Source organism: Podarcis liolepis (genome assembly GCF_965112155.1).
Source record: "Podarcis liolepis genome assembly, chromosome: 11".
NCBI classification, from domain to species: Eukaryota; Metazoa; Chordata; class Lepidosauria; order Squamata; family Lacertidae; genus Podarcis; species Podarcis liolepis.
This window is the reverse complement of record NC_139565.1, coordinates 28,515,167-28,531,918: the sequence shown is the minus strand read 5'-3', so window position 1 is coordinate 28,531,918 and position 16,752 is coordinate 28,515,167. Positions and strand designations below refer to the sequence as shown.

The 16,752-nt window shown below is 41.7% G+C and overlaps 1 protein-coding gene across 15 annotated transcripts in view; it reads left to right on the top strand.

Moving 5' to 3' along the window:
* The window catches only part of CAST (calpastatin), a 58,325-nt gene that overhangs the window by 37,754 nt on the left and 3,819 nt on the right, over window positions 1-16,752 (top strand). For 8 of the 15 annotated variants that reach the window (XM_083464477.1, XM_083464467.1, XM_083464473.1 and 5 more), the window contains 16 exons: window positions 1,208-1,309; window positions 2,432-2,515; window positions 3,972-4,019; window positions 5,255-5,359; window positions 5,797-5,898; window positions 7,121-7,222; window positions 8,357-8,458; window positions 8,836-8,919; window positions 9,601-9,648; window positions 9,869-9,964; window positions 10,773-10,883; window positions 11,687-11,788; window positions 12,660-12,752; window positions 13,534-13,578; window positions 14,187-14,276; window positions 16,445-16,516. In XM_083464477.1, the coding sequence (XP_083320603.1) occupies window positions 1,208-1,309; window positions 2,432-2,515; window positions 3,972-4,019; window positions 5,255-5,359; window positions 5,797-5,898; window positions 7,121-7,222; window positions 8,357-8,458; window positions 8,836-8,919; window positions 9,601-9,648; window positions 9,869-9,964; window positions 10,773-10,883; window positions 11,687-11,788; window positions 12,660-12,752; window positions 13,534-13,578; window positions 14,187-14,276; window positions 16,445-16,516 (1,386 nt within the window). Of the gene's footprint in view, window positions 1-1,207; window positions 1,310-2,431; window positions 2,516-3,971; window positions 4,020-5,254; window positions 5,360-5,796; window positions 5,899-7,120; window positions 7,223-8,356; window positions 8,459-8,835; window positions 8,920-9,600; window positions 9,649-9,868; window positions 9,965-10,772; window positions 10,884-11,686; window positions 11,789-12,659; window positions 12,753-13,533; window positions 13,579-14,186; window positions 15,553-16,105; window positions 16,517-16,752 lie in introns of all 15 variants that reach the window. The other 7 variants (XM_083464479.1, XM_083464475.1, XM_083464474.1 and 4 more) reach the window with 2 other exon arrangements.

Sequence of the window (16,752 nt, the reverse complement as noted above, 5' to 3'; positions counted from 1 at the left end):
AACCTGCAATCCTAAAATAGTATTACAAAGTTATAGAGAGAGAAAGGGTGAGCATGCAAAGACTCCCTGGGCTCCACATAAATTATATATGCTCAAACTGTAATATAAGAGTCAGTGCTAAATCTTGTTGTTTAGTAAAAAGGTATTTAAGCTTTTGAAGACTGGGCTGCAATCTATTGGAGGAAGGTACATTTCTATTAAGAAACCACCTGCCTGCCTGCATCCCCCTTCTTTACTTCAGCATCCCCCTTTGTCCAATGGCCAAGATGCCTTTAAAATCTGGGGGATGATGATGGTGCGTTTGTGCATAAGATTCCAGGTGTGCACATTCTTGTGGATTGGAAACAGTTATTGATTTAAAAGTTTCACCTTTTTACGAATCAATTACTCATTCTGAAATAACTTCAGTTTGGCTGCTATTGTGAAATTATTTGGAACAGTACAGATTAGAAGCTTTTGAACCTTTGGGTACGCAGCCTGAATCTGTAGTAAAAAGCTTCCAAACTAAAATATACTGCAAACATGAAATATAGCCCTCATTGTGGTCATAAGTAGCCTTTTAAACAAATGAGGTGGTTTGAGGAAGCCAAACAAACAAAATACGGTACATTTCATTTCTCATATATGCATTAAAAAAAGCCACATTCGCCTGCTGCGTCCAGATATTGGAGAATAATAAGCATTAAGTAGCTGGAAATAACACCCAGTCATTTTATTTACCTGAAGTTAGATAGCAGTCCAACAACCTATAGGTGATTTAGTTAAATGGGAATTTATATCAGTGGACTTTCTCCATATAGTGTCATTTTCTTTTTCTTAGTTCACCACTCTTGGACCACAAATAAAATACTTGGATCAAGTTTCAAGACCCAGAGATGGATTTAGTAGTGGCAAAATGCACAAGCCTCAGCCGTTCTGGTTCACTTACATTTTAGCTTCTGCTACAGAAAAGCTAGATTCCTACAGATATGGCGCTTGAAGTGGCTTGACATGTTGCCCAATAGCTGAAGAATATACAGCTTACCCTCCTACACTGCAATGTTTTAGACAGACTGTCTAGATCACAGTATCCTGCTGTTTAAGGATGCCAGATTCATCAGTGTACTGCCGTAACTGGTGTCCTAATGATCTCAGTATATATTGCATCTATCGTGAGACATATGCTGTTTTTATAGCCCATGGTCATTTTTATCACTTTGCGATGCAGGCAGCCCTTAGTGACAGTGCCTTGGATGCTCTTGTGGATACGCTTGGCATGCCGGAACCGGAACCGGAAGTAGACCTTAGCTCCATTGTGGAAGTGGAAGAGGTATTATTTACACTGCAAAATCTTGCAAAACATGCCAGGAAAAAATACTGCTTTGTCTGCTGCTAGCAGAAACCTTTGAAAGCACTTTGAATTCTATGGTAGTAGTAGCTAGTGGCCTGCTTCTTTTCTGAACTACAATGTAGCTTCATCAATGTGGGAATGTGTGAGAATGACTGGGAAGACTTCTGTTAACAAGCAGTTTTGCAGTACTGTATGACCTTTTAAAAAAAATAAAACACTCCCAAGGCTGCAATCTTGTGCACATCTAATTGGGAATGAGCCCAGCTGGGCAAGGCAAGACTTGCTCCTGAGTAAATATAATAGGATTGGATTGCAAGTGAATCAATTGCTGTATAAATAATTAGTACATGATTGATACCACTTAAAGTCTTGAAACTATGTAGACATGCATAAATTGTGGATGACCCTTGGGGTCCTTTCCAATGCTACAATTCTAGGATTCTGTGCCCCATTGACTTCAATGTGTTAAATGCATGATGAAAATGTTGCTTGTGATAGTAATTCAGCTGAAAAATGCTTACTTTTGGCTGGATTACTCTCTTCAGATGTGTAGCAAAAGCAACAGGAAATATGCAAAAAGTGCTATAAAGGAATACTTTAATTCACAGAAAATGTCCAATGCATTTTAAGTTGTGCCTAGTTATTTCTTCAAGCTTTTATAGTTCCTATAAAAGAAATAAGAGTTCTTTCTTAGTTAATCTTGAGAAACAAAGCTGACAAGGCTAGAAATGTATTGGGCCACTTCAGATAAAATGTGTTTTTTATTAGTACTTTCAGGATCCTCCACCTCTGCCCCCGAATAAATGTTACAGATACAGTACCTATAACAGTTCTTTTGCATCTGTAATATGTATGCATGCTATTTTTTTAGTTTAGGAAAAAGGAAAAATATAGATTCAAAGATTATGAGTTGCCTGCAGGAGAAATGGGGGTTGGAGGAAGCAGAAATATGCCAAATATGAGGGGGGGGGGTGTATGCATAGAAATATGTTTAAAATTTAACACATTTCTATGGCACAATCACCCTGACTTCCAGCTTGCTTTACAAAATATCCAGCAATGCAATTCAAGTGTTGACACGTTGTGATTCTTTCTATTCAGCCAAAGGCCAAAGAAAGGAAGGAGAAGAAACCTGGTGAACGTGACGATACAATCCCTCCTGAGTACAGATTAAAACCAGAATTGGTAAAGTTCTCATCTCTACTTTTCATTGCATGTGCTATAAAATCCTAGATTTTACCATACTGAGATCATGTTAAGAAAAATCGAAAAACAACAGCTCTTTCAGCACTCTGTACTCCCTGCTGGCTATGATCCAGCAGCAGCAAGCTAGAGCTAGAAAGCCCCCTCCTCCAATTATTTAAATGTATCTTCTGTTGTCCACCTGCAGATCAGAGTATTGCAAGCGAATGCTTTTGAAGGCAGTTTAGAAACTGCAACTAATGCAGAATCCCATGTGCAGATGGTTGACTGGGACCAGATAGTCTGAATGCATAAAACTGATTCTATCCCAGTTAATTCAGCTATCAGTTTCTGCTATCAATTCACAGTGCTGATTTCTACAGCCTTCTACAGCTTAGGACCCAAATACCTTAGGGCAGAGATTTTCAACCTTTTTAAGTCCACGGCTCCCTTGACAAACTACATTCTTTCTGCAGCACCCTTGTGGGGCTCAGGAGCCCAGTTACGTCACCCCTTGCCTGCAGAGCTGGCAGCCTCTCACCCTTTTTCAAACACCCTCCCTTGTGGAGTGTTCCCTCAGCCACCGCCTCCTCTCCCCTCTCCTTGGGAGCCCTCTGGGCAGCCATTGCTGCTACCCCTGGTCTCTGAGCTGCCCCTCTGCCCCAAAGAGAGGTGCCTCCTCACACTGCCCCACAAGGGCCTGGGACTTATCAGTCTATTTCCAACAGCAAGGGCTGGTGGACAGGGCCCCTTTACCCACTTGGTTGTTTACTCCAAGGTTGCCTCAGCTCCTGACAACCAGCACCCCCTGACCAGCCCCAGAGGCACCATTTTGCCTGGGTAGCTTGTAGCCACGGCTGCTGCAACAAACAGCTGTGCAAGCCTTTGGGAGGCAGAGATGCGAGAGGGCATCAGAGGAGGGAGGGAAGGAAAGAAGGACAGAGGCCATGGTTGCCAGTGGGCCTCCATGACCATCATCCAAGGATGCCATGGCACACTGGTTGAAAACCACTGCCTTAGAGAGTGCTTTCCCCCATATGAACCTACCTGGACCCTGCAATTGTGTGTGTCTGGGGGAGGTGAGGATAGAAGCATCTGATTATTTTCACATCAGAAGAGTGATGATTTCTTAGCTACTCCTTACAGTTATTTTCAAAAGGTAGCCAAGGAAATGTGAAACCAGAAATAATCACTAGTGTATGTAGTTTCTTCTCTTCAGCCTGAATTATTCTTTTGGCTCAGCATTCTTAGCTAGTCTTATAAGTGGAATTCCAAAATGAAATATGTTCAGTGGAGAAACTCTGGGGATATTTCCCCCCCATTGCGGTGACTATTTGGATCCCTCTGGAGTAAATCTATATATTGAGAATTTAAATAAAACGACAACAATGTAGAGTATCTTAAATTTGGTGCAGTGTAAATGGCAAAGTTAACCATAATTCTGCCTGTTTATTTTTAGGATAAAGATGGGAAGCCCTTGTTGCCAAAGCCTGAAGAAAAACCAAAGGTTCTTAAGTGTTTCTATTAGTTTTACTTTCCTTCACCTGTATTGTAAATAAATTATGAAGCTGAACTTTTACAGATTATTTTTCTGTGATTTCGTAATGCCTGAGATGTTTTAGAAGGAAGCATAGTAAACTTCAAAAGGCAGTTTCTAACACAGATGGTTTACTTAATATTTGGGATGAGTGCAAAATGAATATTTGAATTCAGAGGCACATTTTGTGTTGGTTTAAATTGATTCCTCTTTTGCTATTTTAGCATTGTGGCACAAATGCCTATTGCTCAATTACTGAAGACAATTCAGCCATTTATCTTTGTCTCAGTGTTTAAACACTTACTTTGCTTTATGGCGGGAGTATCCAATGCAGTGTCCTTAAGATGTTGTTAGACTACAACTCCCATCATCCTTTGCCATTGGCTATGTTGGCTGCAGCTGATCGGAATTTGAGTCCCAACAACATCTGAAGGGTTCCATGTTGGTGACTCCTATTTTGCGGTATAATTATGCAGGCATACTCCTGTTTTGTGTTTCATAGATATAAAATAGTTCTAATACAGCTGAGTCAAATCAAAGGTTGGGTGCTTTTTCTGCAAACATTATATACATGCACACATGCTGCAGCAGCCTTTATGCTCCTAACTTTATCAGGTGATCTTTTCTGCCATCTTGTGCAGTGTTAGCTAACCTGTTTAGGGGGTGGACTGAATCCCCAGAGAGAGGAGAGCCAAGATTCCCTCTTTCTCCCTACAATTACAGGGTGGTCAGTATCACACTGACCTCCTGCTATTTCTGCTGTGTATGCAGATTCAAATCCATTGTAAAAGAAGTGCAAGCATGCCATGGAGGCCCTGTAATCTGAGTTCCAGCTGCCCAACCACCATTTTCTTCATCTCAAGTTTCCTCTATTGTATTCTAACAACAACAAATTTATTATTTATATCCCGTCCATTTGGTTGGGTTTCCCAAGCCACCCTGGGTGGCTCCCAATAGAATAGTAAAAACACAATAAAACATCAAACATTAAAAAATTCCCTAAACAGGGCCGTCTCCAGATGTCTTCTAAAAGTCAGATAGTTGTTTATTTCCTTGACATCTGATGGGAGGGCATTCCACAGAGTGGCTGCCACTACCGAGAAGGCCCTCTGATAATTGATAAATGCCACTTCTTATGTCTGTTCTTTATTTTATCAGCAACACAGTTCCGGTCTTCCTCTCATTTTTTGTTTTTGTTTTTACAGCCTCTTAGCGATTCTGACCTAGCTGATGAATTTTCAAAAGATTTTGCCTGTCCCACTCCTCCCACAGAAATACCCAAACCATCTACACCTGCTGATGTGCCTAAGGTGAGTTTACTTTGCTTAGGAAACCTGCCTTAAAATTCAGAATCTTTCATTGCATTGGATGCAGAGAATTAAAGGTGAAATAAGCTTAATTCAGGTATAGCATTTCCGTTCCTCCTTTCCTCCCTCATATTCCTCCCCATGTGTCACTTGTGTACTTAGTGTGAGGGCAAGGTGAAAATGTGGGTTGGGAACATACCAGGGGCCAGGGCTGGTGGTGTGCAAAGCCACACAAGGGTTGAGAGTTATATCAGCTGCTTAATATAAGGCCATGGGAGGTGTGCACAGAGATGGCAGATGGGTGGGCCATCCATGCTGTGGTCTCCTGTGAAGCCCACCTACTCATTGGAAATGGAGGTTTAGGTGCTACAATTTCTGCTGTTCTCAAGCTAATAATAGATACCAGTTTTCAAAATCCATTAGTTGCTGTTTTCTTTCAGAAGCCAGAAGCTGCTGAGCCCCCCAAAACTCCCAAAGAAAATGTGGCCACATCCCCTGCAGTTCCTTCAGTGCAACCTTCAGCTCCATCAGGAGTTTCTACAGTGAGTAGCTTCTTCTGGATCCAAAGCCAAGCCCATATTTTGGGGGCACCAGCCATACCTGTGTATGTCACTCTGTAGCACTGAATGACTCTGTGTTTGCCTTGTGGAAGTTATGTTTTGAGGTGCTACAGAGCACTGTTTGGTCCCCAATGCTTTTTAACAGCTAAACGAACCTGTTGGGATATTTGAAGCATGATATCTACAGTATATTGATGACTCTTGGCTTGATTTCCATGTAACAGGCATGGATGTGCAAGTCCTGAGCTTTCATCTGGATGCAGTTTTGGGCTAGCCGGGGGCCACTAAACCGCAACTGAATTCTACCAAGACAGATGCCCTGTGGATGGGTGGCTTTCAGGTCCAGGAAACTGATCACTTGCCTGTTCTGAAGTCACACTCCCTTTGAAGGAGGAAGTTCATAGTCTAGGGCAGGGTTTCCCAAACTTGGGTCATCCCTAGCTAGCAGGACTCAATAGTCAGGGATGATGGGAATTGTAGTCCAAAACCAGCTAGTGACCCAATTTTGGAAAACCCTGATCTAGGGATACTTAACGAGGAAGCTGGTAAAATGTGGGTTGAACGAAGTAACTGTTAGGTGGATTTGTAGCTGATTGACTGACTGAACCCATAGAGTACTCATTAATGGGGTTCCTCATCATCCTGGAAAAACGTGACTAGTGGGATGGCACAGGGTTCTGTCCTGGGCCTGTTGTTCAACATCTTTATAAAGGATGTTTATCAAATTTGTGCAGCCCTCTAGCAGCTATGGTGCTCATGTACCAGAAGTAATGTATTTAGCACTACCTCTGGCAGTATATACTTGATTCTGACCAATATGACCAGTATACAGTGGTACCTCAGGTTACAGACACTTCAGGTTACAGACTCCACTAACCCAAAAATAGTACCTCGGGTTAAGAACTTTGCTTCAGAATGAGAACATAAATCGCGTGGCGGCGGCAGGAGGCCCCATTAGCTAAAGTGGTACCTCAGGTTAAGAACAGTTTCAGGTTTGGGAACGGACCTGCAGAACGAATTAAATTCTTAACCCGAGGTACCACTGTATACTTGATTCTGATGTATATTTTGCTCTAGGAGGCTTAGTTCGGTTAATGCTAAATACATCACTTCTGGTAAATGAGCTACCATAGCCGCTAGAGGGCTGTGCAAATATGTGTCCTGGGCTTTTTAGACTCATCTTGTTCCTGCTATCTTATTTCAGAAGCCCTCAGCAGCTGAATCCAAAAAGATTTCTACAGAAGAAGTAGTGTCTGCTGCTGCTGCTCCTTCTGTGGCATCTTCAGCTCCCTCAGTAACTTCTCCAGTGAGTAACCAGTTGTGAAGGTCAACAAGTAAAGGTTCAAGTGCCACTTATAGAAAAATTAGAATGGCTGATTTTGCAGGGGTTTCTTAATACATATGCACTGCACATTGCTTCAAACTGTTGGTACAAAATTGTTTGCCATTACTTACTTTTCTTTGGGATATTTAGATTGTAGATTTTCTCTCCCTTTGCTCATTAACTGTTGGATGTGTTTAACTATGAGTGCAGCCTGCTAATGGGAACGTTTAAAGTCCCATTGAACTTAAGAGAACCTTGTGTGAAAGTAGATCTTCATTTTAAGTGGGCCAAGCTAGCAAAGATTCCATGTGGATTTTGCCAGTGCACATAACAGAAAACTAATTTATAATTATGAAAAAGTTCTGCACTAAGGTACTTAGGCTATCCTAAGCAGACAGTTGCTCAATAGCAGTCCGTGCTGTCAGGCAAAGCCACCCTGTTGACATCAGGGTGACTGCAGCTTCCTTGGATGGTGCTGGGACAGGGGGAATATGATGACAAGGGTAGAGATCTGTCAGTCCAATGCAGAGGGAAAACTGGTCTGGCTCTACTGGTGTGCTTGTGCGGTTCCAACCCAGTCCTGTCCATGTAAGCTGGTATCAAGAAGGTGGTTCTGGGGCTCCACCCAACCACATGGGCCACTCCTGCAGTCAGTTAATCATATTAATACTGCTTTGTAGAATGCTGTCCCCGGGGAAGTTCAGCTGGTGCCTTCACTATACACCTTTGGGTGCCAGGTGAAGACATTCCTCTTTAACCAGGCCTTTGGCTGATTGACATCCAATGCACTTTAAAATGTGTTGTGGAAGGGGGGAAATTATTGGTTTGTTCTTGTTTGTATTATGCACTTTGTGGTTTTTATATTGTAATTTTATGATGTGATCTGCCCTGAGATCTATGGGCATAGGATGGTATACAAACACACACACACACACACACACACACACACACACAAATAAATAAATAAGTGAATCACCTCCCACAAAACTAATACTTGGGTAGTTAAGTTTTAATAAATGTATTTGTTAGCCGCTCCATCGTTTGCACTCTTAAGAATATTGCTTCAAACATTGTTTTCCAAAGCACTAAGTTGATTTAAAATAATATTATTTCTAGACTTCACAGGTACCTGATGAAGCCCTGGAAGCCTTATCTGGAAGTCTAGGAAAAGTGGAGCCTCACCCAGAAGAAAAGAAGCCTGCTGTCGATAAAGTGAAGGTATGCAAAAGTCCAGGGGGCGTATCAAACATCTATCTGTGTGTAACTATTGGGTCCTCTCTTACTCTCTCCTGGGGGAGGGTACCAAACTGTTAAAGAACCATGGATTTCTGGCACTCCTGGGGGTCCGAGCTCATAGGAGGCAGCCATTTCTCTCGGCAGGAAACAGGAAGTCCACAGAATGCAAACTGGACTTAAAACTAATTTTTTGGAATACCAGTAAGTAGAGTAAGTGGGCAGTTCCAATAAGCTGTGTTTTAGTTGATTGACACTTTAATTATACATAAATAAATACATGTACTACTATGAAACCAAATGACTGGGGACAGTCTCTCTTTATACATGTTGAGAGCTTTCATTTCCCCCTGCTCATCCAGGAGAAAGCAAAACAAGAGGAACGTGAGAAACTTGGAGAAGATGAAGAAACCATTCCTCCTGATTATAGATTAACTGAAGCAAAGGTGATTGATTTTTCACTTGTTGCATGATCTTTTAAGTCAAATTAACTGGATGAGTAGCATCCCTAATAATTGCATGTAATTGTACACCTTAGGTACAAGATACAAAACATTTTGCGTCAATGAGTGAGAGAGGGTGGGGGCAAGTGTGGTGTTCAGTTTTTCAGGAAATTGTTGGTAGAATAATCAGCAAAGTCCCAGCCCTACTCTAGTCTATTCTCTTAGCAATAGAGTTTGTCTTGCTTGGATGAAGCAGGAATTAAATATACAGCCCTAGGCCATGGAGGGCACACCCATGATTGGGGGCAGTGCAGTTGATCCATTCTAATATTCATAAGTAGGCAGACAGCTGCATTTTACTGTAACTGAAGCTCCGCCGTCAACTTCAGAGGCAGCACTGCGTAAATCACACACCATATGTGTCCTGCTTGGAGGTTACAAAAGCATGGAGCAGTGTAGCAAGAACCCCTCTATTCATGATGAGTGGGTCCTATCTAGGACAGGCAGTTGGTTAAAAGTGCAGGAACGTGCTTATCAAAAAACATAGAGTCCAAAAACACTTTCAGGCTTTCTACTGTTCTGATCGGTTAGCATTGCATTTTATACATAATGATACTGTGGCAAATTCGGTCACCTGTCATAGCTCATTTGTAGCAGTTAACCAGTGTCATATTTTCTCTGCAGGATAAAGATGGGAAGCCACTTTTACCAAAACCTCAAGAAAAACCTCAGGTTAGTGAAAAATTGCTTCTAACAGGCTGTTTTACATGTTTTAAAATAAGGTTTACGAAGCACAAAATTTATTACAACTAGAGACTGGACAAATGGTTGGCATATTCCTTCTACGTTTCCAACACAAAACTGAGAAAAAGTAATAGTGTTTGGTTTCTAGTTAGTTTTCAAGAATAAAATGGAGCATTTGTTGTGTTCTAATATATATATTTATTTCTAGCCCTTGAGTGAAAGCGAACTTATTGATGCTCTGTCAGAAGGGTTTTCTAGTTCTTCAGCACCAACATCAAAGGCTGCCCCAACAGCTGCACCTCAGGTAAGTCGTGTGTGTGTGTGTGTGTGTGTGTGTGTGTGTGTAAAAAAGACTTTATTTAACTGTTAGACATAGTGAGAGACAGTTACATACAAAGAATTATAGAATTGTTGAGTCATCTAGTCCAACCCCCTGCAATACAGGAATCCAGTGGCGTAGCGTGGGGGGTGCAGGGGGGGCTGCCCGCACCGGGCGCAACATCTGAGGGTTAGGGTTAGGGGGCACAAATCCACGGGTTAGGGGGCGCAAATTACTTGCCTTGCCCCGGGTGCTGACAACCCACGCTACGCCACTGCAGGAATCTGAACTAAAGCATCCATGACAGATGGCGATCTACCCTATGTTTAAAAACCTCCACCACCTTCTGAGTGCCTTCCAAACAGGGCTTACTGTCAGAAGGTTCTTCCTGATACACTCATTGTAAGCAATGCACACACATTCTTGATTTGCTGTTATTTAATTATGCTTGTCAAAACCACCAGTGGTAGATATTCTCACAAAATAGCTTTGACTATCCTGGAAGGTCTCTTCTCTTCGCACCCAATACTTAGGAGGTTGATGATGCCTGTAAGGGAAAGAAACACACCTGACACTTGGCAGGCTTCTATGAAGGTGTGCTGTAGACGCAGTGCAGAGTGGTTTCAGAATACCTCTCTGAACAAACTTTATGGGATGCAGGGCACATGGGAGTGAGCTGACTGTAGCCCAAACTGATGTGGACGCAGTGTGAAACAGATACCTGGTTCCTGCCACCTGATTATCCTTCACTGTCTTCTGGCACGTGTTTATGAACCCATTGTTTTTATTGTAGAAAGCTACAGGTGCTGGCAAACCTGCTGTTGCACCTACTGAAGAAGTTATCTCTTCTGCTTCTGCTTCTGCAGTCCATTCATCGGCTCCTCCGCCACCAGCAGCTACCCCAGTAAGCAGAATAATATTTCCTACCTGCATAAGTTTCTGTGATTGCAGTTTATTTTCCCTTTAAAAATGCTTAGCCTCCTTATCGCTTAAAGGCTTGTTGATTATAGGAACGTAGGAGCTGCCTTATTCCAGGTCAGACCATTGGTCCAGCAAGTTCAGTGTGGTCTACAGTAGCCTTAACCAACTTGGTGCCTTTAAGATGTTTTGGACTACAGTCATGGGAGTTGTGGTCCAAAATCGCTGGAAAGCACCAGGTTGTTGGAGACCAGTCTTCAGTGACAGATAGCAACTATCCAGGGATTGAGACAGTCTTTCCTAGCCCTACCTGGAGATGTCAAGGATTGAATCTGAGACCTTGTGCATGTAAAGGTGCAGCCCTGTCCCTCAATTGTATTTTGGAGTTCAAAATGTCTTTGGAAAGATCTGTGTATATAACCATCTTTGGAACAAAAAATGTCATTTTTATATGGGATGCTATTTTTCCATTTTAAGGTAGAGTGGCTAGCCTCTTAACTGCTTTTAGTAATGTTGAATCATAGTTTGAGGCTAATCAAATTTGTTTTACAGAGAGTTGTAAAACAGTTATGGGTTGAGGTACACTGGAAGCCAAAGTTGCTTGCTTGCAGCTGAATGGTTTGGGTTTTTTGCCTGGCTATGCATATTTTGTAACTTTCCAAAGTTTTTTGAGTGCTCTGAAGTTAACTTTCTATCATGCTGACTAAGGCAACTCTGATACCTTTGACGTTTTTTATTTCTGAGATTGCATGTGGCATATTTTGTTTTTGCTCTTCTCAAATCTGTTAGGGTAGGAAAGAACTCGATGATGCAGCAGATCTTCTTGCAGATTCATTGGGGCAAAGAGAACCTGACCCGGATGAAAACAAGCCACTTGTTGATAAAATAAAGGTGAGAAAAGTGTTTGTTCCCCCCCTCCCCCGCAGCACAGCTGCCTTGACATGGTTGTAGGTACCATATTCATCTCCCAAATCTGCATAGGAAGCTGAAAGAACCGAGCCGGGTGGTGGTGGTGGTTTTGGTTTTTTTGCTTTGGGGGCTAGGGGTTCAGTCTATGGCTTTCAAGGTCACCCCTCACCATTGCTAGCCCACCATACTACCTCCCTTGTCTTTTGCAACACTTGAGGGCAGAGCGATGTTCTTCTGATTTCTGCATATTGTACAAGGTATATTTAGCTACGAAAGCAGGGGTCTATGCAGGGTATTTTTTGCATTTCAGGAGGTCCCCTTTCATGGAAAGTGTTTCGTGGTTTCAGTTGAACTGAATTTGCTTTCTGTTAGTGTGAGAAGTATTTTTTTAATTGCCAAAGGACGTCTGTAAATATAATAAACCTCTATTTTTGCAGCGTTCTTTCTGTCTTTGGATTGTTTTTCATAAAGTGCAGCCTGTTCACAAATAAGCAGGGAGGCGAGGGGAATCTTTATTATGTATTCAATTTATATCAGCCCTTCCTTCTGAGATAACCCAGGGCAGCAAACATTGCAATGATAAAATGTTTAAAATAAGTTGTTACTACACAAATTGCTATTTTGTGTTTAGTTGTCATAGGGAAGCTCTAATGGACTATGTTACTTTTTACAATATTTGGTGTGATAATTGTGTTCATTTGGGGTTCTGTTTCATGGTTGTTGTTTTTCAAAATTTATGGCAACTTTTTTTTTTGTATTTTCTACAATTTGAGGGCAAGTTTAGATACTGTGTTCTTTGGGTTGAGCGTTCCAGAAAAATTAAGAACATGACCTCCTGTTGTTGCTTTTGCAGGAAAAGGCTAAATCTGAGCATAGAGACAAACTTGGAGAGAAAGATGAAACAATCCCTCCTGATTATAGGCATCTTCTTGACTCGGATGAGAAGGTAAACTGACAATGAACATGCAGCTTCTTGACAAATAATAGAACCAAGGAAGGGATCAGAGGGAAGCCAACCTGTTTTGTTTTGTTTTTGCATTGTCGTTGTTGATGTTGTTTTTTTGACATTTGTGGAAAATCAATAAAATGTTATTAAAAAAAGAAAATAAAAAAGAGAGCAGTTAAGCTGATCCTTTCTGAATCCAAATTCATCTATACCAGGGTGGGGAACCTGTGGTCCTCCTGACAGTATTGAGCCTTAACTCCCACCAGCCCTGGCCATTGGCCATTCTTGTTCGGGGTGATGGGAGATGGAGTCCAGCAACATCTGGAGAGACAACGGTTTGCCACCCCTAATCTATATTGATAGATTTTGCACATATATGTTTATAATATATCATATCATATCATATCATATCATATCATATCATGTCCTATCATATTTCCATACTGCTCTTCATCCCAGGGTGGTTTACAATATAAAATATATATTGAGGGCCACATTTTACCATAACAGAAGTGAGGAACCAGTGGATCTTAGGTAGTCAAGTCCCCATGTTGTTTTAAAACGATATTTTATAATGCACCTTATAAAATAAAGTCAGTAAAATAAACAATGATACATTTTATAATGCACATTTTAAAAACTGGCTTTATTTTGAAAAGGTTTAGGCTAACTGGTTTAACGTAAGATGTTTATCTTATTTTATAGGTAATTTTAAATTTTGTAGGATGCAAATCCTGCAATAAATAAATAAGTAAATAAATGCTGCTTTTTGTTGTTGAAGGGGAAGCCAACAGGCAAGGATGCTGAGAAACCCAAAGAACAAAAGGTAAGATGGCGCTGCTCTTAACTAAATGCTATTACTTGCCTGTGGGTTGCATTTACGTAGCTATTTGGAAGAGGGCTGTTCCGCTATAAAAGCTCCCAGAGTGGCTTACATAAAATGAGTATCAAACAAGATAATCCCCATGAGCAGGATTACCAACTAAAAGGCACAACACAAAAGGAAAGAAGAATGGGAGAGGAGAGGAAAGAAAACTTGAGCACTAATTTTTAAAGTTACAAATTTCTTATAATGGCAACTTGAATGAAAACCAAATGAAATGTTTTTTCAGAAAAGCAGATGAAGTAGCCCTCCCTCTGCTCCACACTGCTGTTCTAACTCAATTCATTCTATTTGTGGCCAATGAGGGACTAACACAGACCTCAAAAAAAAAAAAAAAAAAAAGAAACCTGTACAATGATAATTGAGAAAAGGTTCCTTATTTTAATGGCATCTGCTGATTTGGTGGCACTTATAGTAGAAGCTTAAAATTCTTTTTTGGGCGTAGAACCAACCATTTAAACATTGGAAATGGGAGGCTATGTTTAAGTAAGGCCTTTATTTTCCATATCACTTAATACTCACATTTTTAAAATATTATTTTTTTATTGCAGAAGCCAGCTGATGACTCGGCAGCTATTGATGCCCTTTCAGGGGACTTTGATAATTGTGGGAAACCTCCTGTTTCTCAGCCTTCAACAAAGGTGAGGAAGCCCATTTTTAAGATGCTCCTTAAATCACCAAGTAAGCATAAGTAAAAGCAAAGATTGCAACAACAACCAACAGGCTTTTATGCATGCTACTAAAACTGCAACTGGTTGTAAATAGGCAACTGACAAATGAGATTCCTGCTTTTTTTATTTGCAATTCAATTGCTCTGAGCAAAATAGTGCTGGTGCCGCTCTGAAGATGCACAGTATTGATTAGCCTGGTTAATACATTGTTTTAAAAAATATAGTCACCCCTTCTCGTTTCCACTTTCTGCATATGACTTTGCTCAAGAGTGACATCTACCTGTAGATGCCCTTGCATTTTCTTTTCTGTCTTGCAGAATTTAACTTTCCCACTGCCTAGTTGTTTTAGGAGTTTGGGCTTTGGCCTCCTTAAGGAACGAAGACTTTATTACATCTTAAAACTGGTCTGTGTTTCTACAGGCAAAAACTCTTTTGTCTCATTCAGCATTGCTGCTTCTGTTGGCAACCTTGCCCTTAACAGGACTACCACAAAGAGGTTGTTCTGAGGTTGATTCCACTTGGGTTTATAAAGCTTTGAATGTACGTAATGTAGTTTCTCTAGAAAAGGGAGACTTTATGCTGCTTTTATCCAAAGATTTCAGAAATAATCAGTTTATTCATTTCATGGAGGTTACCCTCCTTGGAACATTAGCCGGAGTTTCTTAAAGGCCAATATAATGAAAGTGTTAAATACCCCTTAACTACATTCATGCAGATAATTGAGCTTTATTGGCAACCATTAACCACTTGAATGTGAATCCTAGAACTCCTCCTGTTGAAGTTTCCATCTCTCCATTGGAGCCCAAAAAATAATGATTGGCTCTATTTCACATTTCCCTCTACCCTTTTTGGCACATATCTTATGCTTGCTAAAACTGTAAACTCTTGTGACATTTAAAGACCTTTTCTCACAATAAAGCTGTCTCAAGCACGGGCATATTTATGGAGCTGCTTCTCTCACAACTCAAAGGGCCAGTTGTTGTTTTTTTGTAGAAGGCAGCCTGTTTGTCTCCAACACAATGGTGAATATGCATAATTCCTCCAGGTGTCTTTTTCTGTGCCCATCCATTGAAGCGACTGGAGCTTATTCCAGAGTATAAGATGAGTTTATCCCATGAACAGTATATATGAAATGGTATCATCTACCTACTCTATATTTTGAACTGGCAGAAAGTCTCGTTATCTTTTTTGGCAGGAATAAAACCAGCTTTGGTGTGATGGGCAATTTTAATTGGGAAACAGTACCGTATTTTTCGCCCCATAAGACGCACCGGCCCATAAGACGCACCTAGTTTTTTGGGGGGGAAATAAAGGAAAAAATTTTTTATTTCCCCCCCAGGTGCGCTGCACTAATCCCGAAGCTTGGGGCGTGCGGAGCTCAGCGCGCCCCAAGCTTCTGGGTGCCGGCAAGCAGTCCGCTAGCCCTGAGAGAGCCGCGCGGCTCTCCCAGGGCTAGCGGACCACTGCGCTAATCCCGAAGCTTGGGGCGTGCGGAGCTCAGCGCGCCCCAAGCTTCTGGGTGCCGGCAAGCAGTCCGCTAGCCCTGAGAGAGCCGCGCGGCTCTCCCAGGGCTAGCGGACCGCTGCGCTAATCCCGAAGCTTGGGGCGTGCGGAGCTCCCACAGCTAGCGGATAGCTTCCTGAAGCCTGGAGAGCGAGAGGGGTCGGTGCGTACCGACCCCCCTCGCTCTCCAGGCTTCAGCGAAAGCCTGCATTCGCCCCATAAGACGCACACACATTTCCCCTTCATTTTTGGAGGGGAAAAAGTGCGTCTTATAGGGCGAAAAATACGGTATGTAGGGTACAAGGGGGGAGGGGGAGAAGTTGCTTTCTCCTCAGACTGTTTTCCCCTTCTGATTACAGCCTCAGTAGCTGTATAAAAGAAAGATAGCATCTCCTTAAAAGAACCATGGAACTCTATGGAACACATAGTTTTGCCCTTAGACAGTGGCTAGTTTTAGGGTGGTTACCCCACCTTGCTTACTACTGCCTGGGTGTGCAGCTTTTCCAGATTATTCATGTCATCCCAATTGATCCACTTTGTGTGGCTCTCGCGAAAAATCTTTTACCAAACTCTTTCAGACTCAGGTGTGTTTTAATCCAAATATTCATGAACTGAGGTTTTTCTCTCTGGTATAGGATGAAAAAACGAAAGATGCTGCCACATCAAAACCAGCTAGAAAAGATGAAAAGAAATCCAAATCCAGAAAGGTAAGAAATAGTTGATTAGAAAGATGAAATTTTGCAGAGTGTAGTTAGACCAGCCACGGCCCATTTTATAAACTTCAGGCAGTTCTGAGACACTCTGCACAATTCCTCAACACTTGTCTTCCACATCTACTGCAAGCCAGGAGGCTTGTCCTCCTTTTCCACCATCACTGGAATAGAAATCTTCACAAAGCTGTTGTTGTGCACTCTTGGAAGGATTTGAGAATAGGGGAGGGAAT